This window comes from Eurosta solidaginis, chromosome 5 (assembly GCF_040869045.1).
Source record: "Eurosta solidaginis isolate ZX-2024a chromosome 5, ASM4086904v1, whole genome shotgun sequence".
Lineage (NCBI taxonomy): Eukaryota > Metazoa > Arthropoda > Insecta > Diptera > Tephritidae > Eurosta > Eurosta solidaginis.
Window position 1 is genome coordinate 10,382,875 of NC_090323.1, and position 13,005 is coordinate 10,395,879.

Consider the following 13,005-nt stretch of genomic DNA (forward strand, 5'->3'; position numbering starts at 1 on the left):
TAAATAGTTTTACACGTAAGCAAACTATTTATTTTCCTTACATCATCTTCAAGTTGTTTACTCTGTCATTGTTTTTGCTTTTAAATATGGCGAAATCTTGTATGTATACACAAATGTACTCATATTTAGTTCAGGCTACAATGGCTCAACTATATGGTTCGCTCATCTCACCAGCTGATTTTATTTTTTTCATTTCACTGGAGCAGGGATTGTCAGAAGGAGATGGCAAACTTAAAATGAAACCAACGAATTTACAACATTTTCTTACTACATACAAATGCTGCTAAGTTTTATGTTTTCACTCCATTCCATTCGTCTAACACCTACATGCTGATTTTGGCAATGTGAACAAAGGTGTGTTGTTGCTGTAGAGATGAGCCAACCATATAGTTGAGCCATGAGTACTACCAACTCAAAAGTGGTTAGCTGTCAAAAAATCTACTACAGAAAACGAAACGAACAGAACTGCTATACGGATCAGAAATTGAACCAGATAAATATGAGGATCACAACGTTGTTGCTGAATTTGCATGTTAAATTTCTATCCGTATCTCGCTCAAGTCTCAATGGAACGTAACTAATGTGTGTTACTGCACATGTTACATTTCTGAGTCCAGAACTGTGCGTATGAATGTGCGAATTTTCACCGATCAGCTGTTAGTTGCGTTACTTGGTAATATTTACAATGCTACGATGGATTGCGTGATTGGGCTGTTTAGCTGTGTTTATTTTGTACATCTACTATTATATGGCGGCCACCGTGGTGTGATGGTAACGTGCTCCGCCTACCACACCGAATGCCGTGGGTTCGCACCCCGGGCAAAGCAACATCAAAAAATTTTAGAAATAAGCTTTTTAAATTTGAAGAAAATTTTTCTAAGCGGGGTCGCCCCTCGGCAGTGTTTGGCAAGCGCTCCGGGTGTATTTCTGCCATGAAAAGCTCTGAGTGAAAACTCATCTGCCTTGCAGATGCCGTTCGGAGTCGGCATAAAACATGTAGGTCCCATCCGGCCAATTTGTAGGGAAAATCAAGAGGAGCACGACGCAAATTGGAAGAGAAGCTCGGCCTTAGATCTCTTCGGAGGTTATCGCCTTACATTTATTTTATTTATCTACGTTTACGCTTAAAGCCGTGACAATGACATTTTTCATAAAGCTGCGTTTAACACAAGCTTATGCATTTCAATAACATCGCCACAATCAACTAAGATGTTTTCGCCTTGGGCATATTGTTGTACAAGGCGCTGTATCAAGGCGAATCTATACCAGGTGGTGGCAAAGCGAATTCAATCAATTCGCCGTACAGATGAATGTCAAGTCAAAAGAAAATTTTCACAGATTTCGATTAACTGACATTTTGTTGTACAAGGCTTTGTATGGAAAGTTATCAAGAAGAAGCAATCAGCTGATGGCATAACACCACCTGTAATGAATTCGCCTTGCGCTGTATAGAAAATAATCAAGATGCAATCACCCAAGACGAATTCATTACAGGTTGTGTTATCCTATCAGCTGAATGCTTTTTCTTGATAATTTTCCATACCAAGCCTTGTACAACAAAATGTCAGTCATGGTTCAATTATGTACAGATTTCCCTTTTATTGGCTTTCACTTTGATTTAATTTGCTCGTTTCGGTGCATGGATTTTTTTATCATTTTGAAAAAAAAATTTCACATTTCATTGCTCAGCATTACGCTTATCCAAATTTTTTTTGTATTCGCCATTTCTGTAAATAATTGCTAAGGGTTTATTTATTTCTACTTCTAGCACACGTTCAAATCAAGAAAATCGCATAAAGAATTTTTTTAATTATCTCATTTAATTTTCGCTGTTACAACGTTTCATATCATCTCATCAGCTGATTTTATTTATGGTCGAAGGGATTGTCAAAAGGAGATGGCAAACTCAAAATGAAACCAACACATTGGCAACATTTTACTTACACATACAAAAACTGCTAAATTTTATGTTTCCATTCCATACCATTCGCACCAACACCAATACACAGATTTTGACAATTTGAACAGACATATTTTGCATGTGTGCAAACGTCAAATCTAAATGTCACGCAGAACAAAAATTGGAAATCGAGTTAGGTTTTCACGCAGCAAATTCAATTTGAGTTGCTCTCATACAAGTTGTATGTGCATGAGATATTTTTGACAGAAAATGACTTGCGTGCGTTTATATTATGTTGACTTGTAAGGGCGGTAGCAGTGAGTAGACCATAGATCCAGAATATCGCCTTTATGGTTTCTTATCAAAATCGTCGAATGTCTTATCTATTTTGTGGAATTTCCAGTTTTTGTTACAATTTATTATACTTTTAAAACGTATTTTTTTGCATATAAAGAGCATGTGTATGTATGGATGTATATATGTGTTTCACCATTATTTATATATTTTCTTTGTTTTAATTATTTTTCAATTAAATTTAATCAATATTTATAGAAATTACATTAAAAAAAAATAAAGATAGGAAATACTAAAATTATACTTAGAAGTGGATGCCATTATTTGTAGTCCTTGTTTGATGTTTCTCCTTCACTTTTCTTTCACAACTCACCCTTTTCTTTCGATATATATAAATTTCATGTTTTTTACGATTTGTTGTTGTCATTTAACATACATATACAAACATAGTATATATAAAAAATTATTATGGAAATCAATTTTTTTTTTGTAACACCGGTTTTACACATGCATTTTTTACTATTCTTCGGGCTTTTATGATATTCTCCTTTTACTGTCACATCATTATCTTCATTAGTTTCACACAACCGCTAGCAAAAGCAATCATAACTGTAATGTGCTGTTCGATTTTATTGCAGTTCGGATAAGAGAAGATGAAGGATCAGTAGGATGTCGTATTAATTGATTTTCTTGCTTTCATATTCGCTTTTTGTTTTATTTTTTATTTTTATTCAAATATTTATTAACTTTATGTTTAAACCAAAAAGTGTGTTTTTTTAAAATAATTTTATGTGTAATGTGTTTTATTTAGCGATTAGCATTCTTAAGTTGATTGGACAACCAATCAAGACCCTCATAGAGACCATCGCCACTAGTTGCACACGTCGCCTGTATATACCAATTACGATTTCTCAGTGAGTGCAAACCAAGCTTGTCGGTAATTTCAGCTGCATTCATTGCGTTTGGCAGATCCTAAAATAAGAGATTCCGGTTAGTTGTTGTATATAATACTTTATATATTCTAAATAATATTATAATAGAACTATACTAAACGTTGTTTCTATACCACGATACTTAAAACGATTTCGAGTAATTAGGCATGGGAATTCGAAACTGTAGGAAATATATAATATATTTAATAAATAGTAAATAAATAAAATAAACGAATGATAGAGTACATTTGCTTAGAAGAAATCAGTTTTTTAATTGTCTAGTTTATTATAGAAACTTGTTAATTCTTTATTGAAGAGCAGAGCATTGCTTATAAGCCTCCCCCCAGCGGGTTAGGGGATCAGAATATATCCGCGGTAGGTATGCCTGTCGTAAGAGGCGACTAAAATACCAGATTCAAGGGGCTGTGTAGCGCAACCCTTCAGGTTGCCAGCGCAATATATAGCTTCTCCAAACCCATTTGTCAACCTCACCTATCCGCGGCGAATCCTGTTTCACTAACAGACGAGGCTCTGGCGACCCCAAGCTCCTCATGGAACTTGGGGGTAGGGAGGGAGGGAATGGCCTGAAGGTTTAATGTGGCCACATAAATCGTTCCCGAGATGGTCGGGCTAGTACCTTAATGGTGCTATGGTACCGGAGCGTACCGGATTTGTATCCGGCAAAGGACCATCACATCGATGACACTCCCCAAAGCCTTCGGGGAGCAACTTTATCGCTACAACAACAACAACAACAACAACAACAACAGCTTATAAGCCTAAGTCTAGAAGGGAGCGAGTTCCAAAGAGTAATGAAGAACTGGCGATCAGATATTAGCATACGATGTCTGAAGTGGGTAAGGAGAACAGATCTAGACGACTGGAGAAAATTTAGCCTCCGATACAAATAGTCAGGTTCCTTCATATATATTAATTTATGTAGCGTAGTGAGCGTTTTAAGTTTAATAAGGTTATCGAAAGAAATGTTTAGCAACCTGTAAGCATGATGAGAGACGTGTTCAAGTCTTTTCAACCCATAGACGTATCTAGCAATGTTGTTAAAAACAACATTAAGTTTCCTATTACATACATAGTCACAATTAGAGTAAACCTCACAACCATAAAGCAGCGTAGGTATTAAGTACGCTTTTGCTATTAGTAGACGAATATGTAACGGAGTAAAATATTGTGTAAGCCAGAGTGTACGAAGCATGCCATACACTTTTCCCACTGTGCGGAAGATGTGATCTTTCCATGTCAAGGTTTTGTTAAAAACTACACCCAGATTTTTTGCCGTGTCAACGTATTCTATAATAGTGTTGTCTAAAATTAAATTTTCCATTCCACTTTTATCTAGTGACCTTCTATGAATGACTATACATTTCGACTTCTTAGGGTTAAGAAATAAGCCGTTCATAAAAGCCCACGTACCAATTTGACATACATCGTAATTTAAGTTATTAATACATGAACTGGTACGATCACTAGGACAGCACATATACAATTGTACGTCGTCAGCATAAATGTGAATATTACAATACTTGAGAACACCAGGCAAATCGTTTATATACAAAACAAATAACAGGGGACCAAGGATTGAGCCTTGTGGGACTCCTCTTAAAACACTGACGAAGTAGACTTTCTGCTACCAACACTTACTGCCTGAGTTCGGTCGGCCAAATACGATCTGATGAGGGCTGTTGCACAGTTGGAGAAATTAAATAGGTTGTCCAGCTTCTTGCAGAGAACGGTGTGGTCGACCGAGTCAAACGCTTTTGAATGGTCGAGAAGAGTCAGGAAAGCAGTAAAATTTTTGTCAACTTGTTCTCGAATATCCAAAACAATCCAAACAGGATTGAGCCTTGTGGGACTCCTCTTAAAACACTGACGAAGTCAGACTTTCTGCTACCAACACTTACTGCCTGAGTTCGGTCGGCCAAATACGATCTGATGAGGGCTGTTGCACAGTTGGAGAAATTAAATAGGTTGTCCATCTTCTTGCAGAGAACGGTGTGGTCGACCGAGTCAAACGCTTTTGAATGGTCGAGAAAAGTCAAGAAAGCAGTAAAATTTTTATCAACTTGTTCTCGAATATCCAAAACAATCCAAACAGGATTGAGCCTTGTGGGACTCCTCTTAAAACACTGACGAAGTCAGACTTTCTGCTACCAACACTTACTGCCTGAGTTCGGTCGGCCAAATACGATCTGATGAGGGCTGTTGCACAGTTGGAGAAATTAAATAGGTTGTCCAGCTTCTTGCAGAGAACGGTGTGTTCGACCGAGTCAAACGCTTTTGAATGGTCGAGAAGAGTCAGGAAAGCAGTAAAATTTTTGTCAACTTGTTCTCGAATATCCTCTATCACCGATAGGAGCGGCGTTTTACAGCTACGATTTGACCTGAATCCAGACTGGGAATCTGTGAGAAGGTTATTATCCTGCACATAAGTATTTATCTGGCAGTGCAAAATTCGTTCGACGACCTTGGAAAGGAAAGGCAGAATAGCTATAGGTCTATACTCCTTATTTTGCTTGGGGATTAGGATTACCTTAGCAACTTTCCAACATTTGGGAAATACACAGGACGTCAGCACAGAGTTAACCAAGTAGGTTAAGTGAGGAAGGATTTTAGGAAGAATTATTTTTAAAAATTTCGGACATATACCATCGAACCCCATAGCATTAGACTTTACTGAAAGAAAGGCTTGAACGACATCACAATCATCGACACTAGCGAACTCAAGAGGACCACAATCAACATTAGCGCGAATACAATAATTGTCAGCACATATATTGTCAGTTGAGATTGGCAGATTTACAAAATTTATATTTATCTCGTTAATGTCTACATCAGGGAGGACAGAAATATCGCATTTGGATTTTCCGATACCAATATGTTTAATCGACTTCCAGGTTTCCTTCGAACTCAAAGCAGCACTAAACTTGTTATTATAAAATTTCTGCTTTGCTGACCTAATGGCTTTGTTTGCAGCGATCCTAGCTGCTTTGAAGCAGTTGTGAGCCTCCAGAGTTTTGTATCTTTTCCATCGTGAGTAAGCAAGGTTACGCTGGTGAATTAAGTGTTTTAGATTGGCACTAGACCAAGGGGTATTATTGTGTGCAGCAGCCTTGAGTTTCACTGGCACATGGTTGTCGAAAAGCCTAATAATATGGTTCTGTAGGAATGATGCCTGATCATCGACCGATGTCAGCGTACGAATCAAGCTCCATTCGACCGACTCCACCGCTGCATTAAGGGAACTGTAATCTATGCTTCTAAAATCACGATACGTAAAGGAACATTGGATGTGTGACGTTTGAAAGTTGTAACTAAGAAATATCAGATCATGTTTTGAAAAGCAAGATGCCGACAATTGATCGTAGTGGAGCAATTCAGGGGATCATTCACAAAAAATAAATCCAGCAAAGAAGAATTTGAGTCAGTAAAGTGTGTAGGTGAAGTTAAATTGGTGGGAAAAAGTCCAAGAGACTCCATACTTAGCTTTAGAGTTGAGTCGACAAGAAGGTTGGAGTTGAAATCCCCAGCAATGATTATATTATCATAGCTTATAAGTAGAGGCTCGAAAAATTCAATAAAGCCAGAAAAGTCAACTCCACGATTAGGTCTGTATGCACAGCCGATAAGAAGCCTTTCATTATTTACAGAGAACACGTCTACGAACACATATTCGACAGAATCACTTGGACTAGCACTGCAGCAAAGTTTACAGGATAAACTACTTTTGACATATATGGCAACACCACCACCATGACCACGTCTATCAGCCCTGAAAAGTTGATATCCATTTAGTTGCACCAAATCATTTTTGTGACATGAAGAAAACCAGGTTTCGGAAATACATATAACATCTATATCAGAACCCTCAGATATGAATCTCAATTCATCCAGCTTTTTATATAGGCTTTGCGCATTGAGATGGATGACTTTGAGCCCTTTAGTACGTTTGCTGAATACGCGCAACAGTGTATGTAAGCAGTCTTTGGAACTAGACAACCTATAGTCTAGGACCATCACTATCTATGGGATATAAAGAATGCTCTGCGATGCGTAACAATAAAGACAGCATAAATGATTGTTTACAATTATGATAGGGAGAGATAAAGACGGAAACGAAGAGACTCAAGAACTTAAGTAATATACCATACATAGAAATTAATTTATTGATCATTATTCGTTGGCGCATCTTCATCTCGAAAGGAACTCGCGCTTTCTTCGCCGGTATTCTCAAGACGCTCTAGAAAATCCAAGCTATGTATTGCTTCAGGGCTGGCGTTGGCTGTTCGTTTGATATGTACCAGACCCTTCTTAGAAAAAACCGCTACTACCTTCCTACTACTTTCCATGTTTGATATTAAATATGAATTTCATGGAGTGGAAAACAATTTTTTGTTTCACACTTAACCAGTTTAAAGTCTTCAACATGTCGGACGTTCGTGTATCTCTAGGTTTCTGAAGAATAAATCTCATGCATCTATTTTGAAGCTTTTGGAGCTTATCTACTTATTTATCCGATATTATGAATATAATGGACGGGCAGTACACGAAGTGCGGTTCTATAACTGTTTTATATAAGATTATTTTGTACTTTTTGAATGAATTTAGTTGTTCTCTGCATCACTCCTATTTTATTAGCAACTTTTTTAATTGTATAATTTATATGATCTTCAAATTTGAGTTTATTATCAATTATTATTCCTAAGTATTTTATACTGTTAACTCTTTGTATGATTTCATCATTTATTTTTAGCTCGGCTATATCCTCCCCATTGATATTCCTCCTTGTTATTATCATATATTTAGTTTTATTTATGTTTAGTTTCAGTCTATTACCAGACAACCATTTATACAAGTTATTTAGTTCATGTTGCATTTTGGCGAGTGCAGTATTAATATTATTTTCACTTATCATAATTAATGCATCATCCGCAAAAAGTCTAATTTCACATCCTTCGATAGCATTGACTATGTCATTTATGTATATAAGAAATAATATAGGTGCCAATACTGAGCGTTGAGGTAACCCTATGGGTACCTCTAATTCATCGGACGTCACAGAATTTATAACTGTTTTCTGCTTTCTCTGCTTCAAATAGTTGCGGAACCATTTAAGTTCAATATCAGTTATGCCAATCCGCTGCATTTTTTTTATTAATATCTCTCTATCCACCGTTTCAAAAGCTCTTTTGAGGTCAAGGAAAACTGAAACCACTTGTTGTTATTGTTGTTGTAGCAATGCTCGCCCCACCTAATAGCCGCGACCGATCACAAATTGTCATCAATATCCTCTAACGGGAGTCCAAGGAAACTTGCCGTTTCAACAGGGGTGGACTATAAGGAAAGGGGTGTTAGAGGCGTTGGTTCCACATTACAATTGAAGAGATGGTTGGTGTCATGTGGGGACACATTGCAAGCGGGGCATACATTTTGTATGTCAGGGTTGATTCTGGATAGGTAAGAGTTTAACCTGTTACAGTATCCAGAACGAAGTTGAGCAAGAGTGACACGCGTTTCCCTGGGGAGTATGCGTTCCTCTTCCGCGAGTTCTGAATATTTTTCTTCAAGTACTGGATTCACCGGGCAATTCCCGACATAAAGGTCCGACCCCTGTCTATGGAGTTCACCAAGGACCTGCTTGTGTTTTTTCGCTTCATACGGCTGGGTTCTCAGGTGCCGTATTTCCTCAAAATGCTTACGGAGATGACTCCTTAGGCCCCTAGGCGGTGCTGGTTCGTCAATCAGATGTCTGTTGGGATGCCCAGGTTTCTGGGTATTCAATAGAAACTGTTTGGTCAGCATCTCATTTCTCTCCCTGATGGGGAGTATTCTCGCCTCATTATGCAGATGGTGTTCTGGGGACATAAGAAGACAGCCCGAGGCGATTCTGAGAGCAGTATTTTGGCAGGCCTGTAGTTTTTTCCAGTGGGTAGTTTTTAGGCTTGGCGACCATATGGGTGACGCGTGGCACGTAATCGGCTGGCTAATTGCTTTGTATGTGGTCATGAGCGTTTCTTTATCTTTTCCCCAGGTACTGCCAGCAAGGGATTTGAGGATTTTATTACGGCTCTGAATTCTCGGAACAATTGCGGTTGCGTTCGCACCAAAATGTAGATCCTGATCAAACGTCACACCCAAGATTTTGGGGTGTAGGACAGTCGGTAGCGTAGTGCCATCGAGGTGGATGTTCAATATGGTCGACATTTGGGGCGTCCATGTTGTAAATAAGGTCGCGGAAGATTTATTCGGTGATAATGCCAGGTTTCGCGAGGCGAAAAAACTGGAGAGATCAGGGAGATAGCCGTTTATTTTATTGCATAGCTCATCGATCTCTGGGCCTGGGCCTGTGGCCATTATTGTGCAGTCATCGGCGTAGGAAACGATTGTGACTCCTTCCGTTGGTGAAGGTAGCTTAGATATGTAGAAATTAAACAAAAGTGGGGATAGGACACCACCCTGTGGCACCCCTTGTTTAATTCTCCTTGGTTTTGATGTTTCGTTTCTGAATTGCACCGATGCCTGCCGACCACCCAGATAATTTGCGGTCCACCTTTTAAGACATGGGGGAAGGGTAGACCCTTCCAGGTCTTGCAGTAATGAGCCATGGTTGACCGTATCAAAGGCTTTTGATAGGTCTAGCGCTACGAGTACTGTTCTATGGTGGGGGTATTGATTCAAACCGCAATTTATCTGGGTGCTAATGACATTTAGCGCGGAGGTACTTTTTTGTTGTTTAGCTCTTCTTTCCAATCAGATATCACCAAGTTAAGCGCTGTCTCACAGGAGTGTTTTTTCCTAAATGCTGACTGTTGTCCAAAATCAACCCCGACATACAAAATGTATGTCCTGCTTGCAATGTGTCCCCACATGACACCAACCATATCTTCAATTGAAATGTGGAACCAACATCTCTAACACCTCTCTCCTTATGGTCCACCGCTGTTGAAACACCATGTTTCCTTGCCTCCTTGAAGCAGTGCTACAACAACACCAACAACTTCGGTTCTACATAAATGCTTCTGGTGAAATTACAAATCTCGCATATTTTGCTTCCTGATCAACAAAAATACGCGTATACCAAAATCCAAATAAGACACAATCAAATTAACAGATTTCTATGGGTAAATATTGAAAATATGGTTTTAATAATGTTCATATTTTGGTCGGGATGAGGTCGTGTGTGGATTATATATTTCGCTAATATATTATACACCCCCCGAATGAGTTCTGTAGTGCACTTCAATTAAAAAATAAACAACTGTAAATATATTTTCATACCTGTTTGTTTGCGAAGATTAGTAAAACAGCATCTCTGAGCTCATCTTCAGCTAACATACGCATCAGTTCCTCTCTCGCTTCACCGATACGTTCTCTGTCATTGCTATCAACGACGAATATAAGACCCTATAAGTGATGAGAGGGTTGTAAATTTCTCATGCCGCGTTTAATTAAAATGAATGCTTTGTATATATTAACTCACTTGTGTATTTTGGAAGTAATGCCTCCACAATGGACGAATTTTATCTTGACCGCCCACATCCCACACTGTAAAGCTAATATTCTTGTATTCTACAGTCTCGACGTTGAAACCTAAAATAAAATAATATAATTAATTTTCTTATTAATTTCCAAATCACATTTTAACGTTATCTTACCAATGGTAGGTATCGTTGTAACAATTTCGCCTAATTTGAGTTTGTACAAAATTGTGGTTTTACCAGCGGCATCTAATCCGACCATCAATATCCTCATTTCCTTTTTACCGAATAATCCTTTAAATAGATTTGCAAAAACGTTCCCCATTTCGATAAAGTTTTTCAATTGTTGTTATTATTGTACTCCGTTTCTTCTTTTGTGATTAGAGCGGACGTTAAACTTCCGAGTTATACTAGATTATTGGAATTGTTCGTTCAGCAATAGTCGATCCGAGCTTCTGCACGTCTTAACTGCAGGCGGATTTTATGAATATCAAAGAAATTGGCTGTAAAAAAAAAGTTTTGAAAAAAGTAAACACATTTATTATTTGCACGAAGGGAGAATTTCAATTGTTTAATATCAAAGATGATGAGAATTGTTAAACTTTTAAAGTGGCTAGGCGGTTGGAAATCGTAGTTACTAGAAAAACATGTGGATACAACTTTTCGGGATATAAACCAGTACGCCACATACTAGATTTCTTGCACTGCTACCGCAAGCCATTAAGCCGATCCTCTCACTCAGAAGCTGTCGGTTTTTTGGACGGTAAGCTGTATGAGAAGATTTGAGAGTATTAAAAACGCATATGGACCAAGATATGGGAAATCCTATATGAATCTGGATTGGACCGTTGTTTGAATGCTATCTGTGAACGGCGGGTATGAGATATGCGCAGCAGCTCATGCTCTCTAATTAGATTGTATCTTCAACCGTATTAAACTGCAAGTCTTGGGCGGAATTATACAGAAGATGAAGTGTGGAGGTTTGTTTTTCGGAAAATACCCATTTTTAAATTATTTTATTTTTTAATTCTCAACTTCCAACATGAAAACTAATTTTTTCTTCATAGCGTTTACTCTCACGCATAATAATCTTACACGTAGCAAGACTAAATCTATGCTTACAAATTATTTATGCAAATTGTTGATATCAAATATGACAAGATGCAGAGACACGAAAAGCAATTTGTGAGTCAGCGGCGCAACTTAGAAACCGCAATGGTCATTTTTTGTTCACTTTTGTTTAATGGAATGCTTTTTATTGAAGACTGCGTTGCATTGAAAATAAAAAAATTTAAGAAACTAACAGATAATCAGACTAACAACACAACACAAATTAAATTGCATGCATTATATGAGAATTAAAAGTAGATTTCCAACAAGGAACTGCCATGTCATGGCTTCAAGTGAGTATTGTTGTTGTGTAAAATATAGTCAAATATTCTTTCAGAGACACGTTATAGTAAAAGCATATTAGATATTTACTATCTATCATTTGGTATTATTTCATAAGCACTTAATATTCACTAAACAACTTTTTTACTGGAAGAAAAAAATTTTTTTTCGTCATTGCCCGATTTTCACCTTTTTCTTGCGGAACGGCCAAAGCACCACCCTACGTCAAATACACGACGAAATTGAAAAGAGTGAAAGAAAATAGAGTTGGGTCATTTCGTTCTGAACTTGTTCAATTGACCGGGTCTCTCAACTGAACAAGTGAACTAGATCTTCGATTTCTGTTCTTTTTGTTCTTTTAGTTCATTTGTTCTTTTAGTTCGTTTTATCTAATGTTATTCTTTCTCTCTTCTCGTTCGCGAACATTGTAAATTCATACATACATACGCAGAAATTCACAGTAAGCACGAATGTCGATGATGACACTTACACTAAAGATATGTGTGGTCATCTTTGTGTGACACTGCTACAAAAATATATGTATGGACTATTTATGAAAAACATGTTTTATAAGAAACTAATCATTACATTTATTAAACATCAATACATACATATATTACCTTATTTATTCATTACTCATTTAAATATACCTACACAAAGCATTGCTGCATACACACCCCCATCTATACTTGTTGGCTTTTTTCGCGGGTGCGAGCAGCATTGATCAAATTTGCTTGAAAAAAAAGAACAGATGAACAAAAAGAACAACTTGTTCGTTCATCAGAAAAAGAACGAAAGATTCGAATCTCTGAAATGAACGAAAAAGCACAACTCTAAAAGAAAATGTGTAGCAAAAACGTAAGAGCGTAATTCTAAATTGAAGTAGAAACGTTAAACGTAAACATAGAAGTTAACAAAACGCAAAAGCCAGTAACTTCGGCAATGGGAAATAGCGCGACAAAAATGTCGCTAATACACCATACCAATAATAAGT

At 37.6% G+C, this 13,005-nt stretch overlaps 2 protein-coding genes across 2 annotated transcripts in view; one reads left to right on the forward strand and one right to left on the reverse strand.

Annotated features, from left to right (window-relative positions):
- LOC137252049 (tRNA (cytosine(72)-C(5))-methyltransferase NSUN6) overlaps positions 1-13,005 on the forward strand; it is a 23,348-nt gene continuing 10,343 nt past the window's right edge. Inside the window, exon 1 of the mRNA XM_067787209.1 lies at positions 1-15. The gene's annotated coding sequence lies outside the window, so the exon portion shown is untranslated. The remainder of the gene's footprint in view (positions 16-13,005) is intronic.
- The window catches only part of Arf1 (ADP-ribosylation factor 1), a 17,163-nt gene continuing 6,520 nt past the window's right edge, over positions 2,363-13,005 (reverse strand). Inside the window, exons 2-5 of the mRNA XM_067787212.1 lie at positions 10,797-11,122; positions 10,622-10,731; positions 10,420-10,545; positions 2,363-3,166 (exon numbers count right to left, since the gene is read on the reverse strand). Coding sequence (XP_067643313.1) covers positions 3,002-3,166; positions 10,420-10,545; positions 10,622-10,731; positions 10,797-10,944 — 549 coding nt within the window. The 5' untranslated portion in view covers positions 10,945-11,122 and the 3' untranslated portion in view covers positions 2,363-3,001. The remainder of the gene's footprint in view (positions 3,167-10,419; positions 10,546-10,621; positions 10,732-10,796; positions 11,123-13,005) is intronic.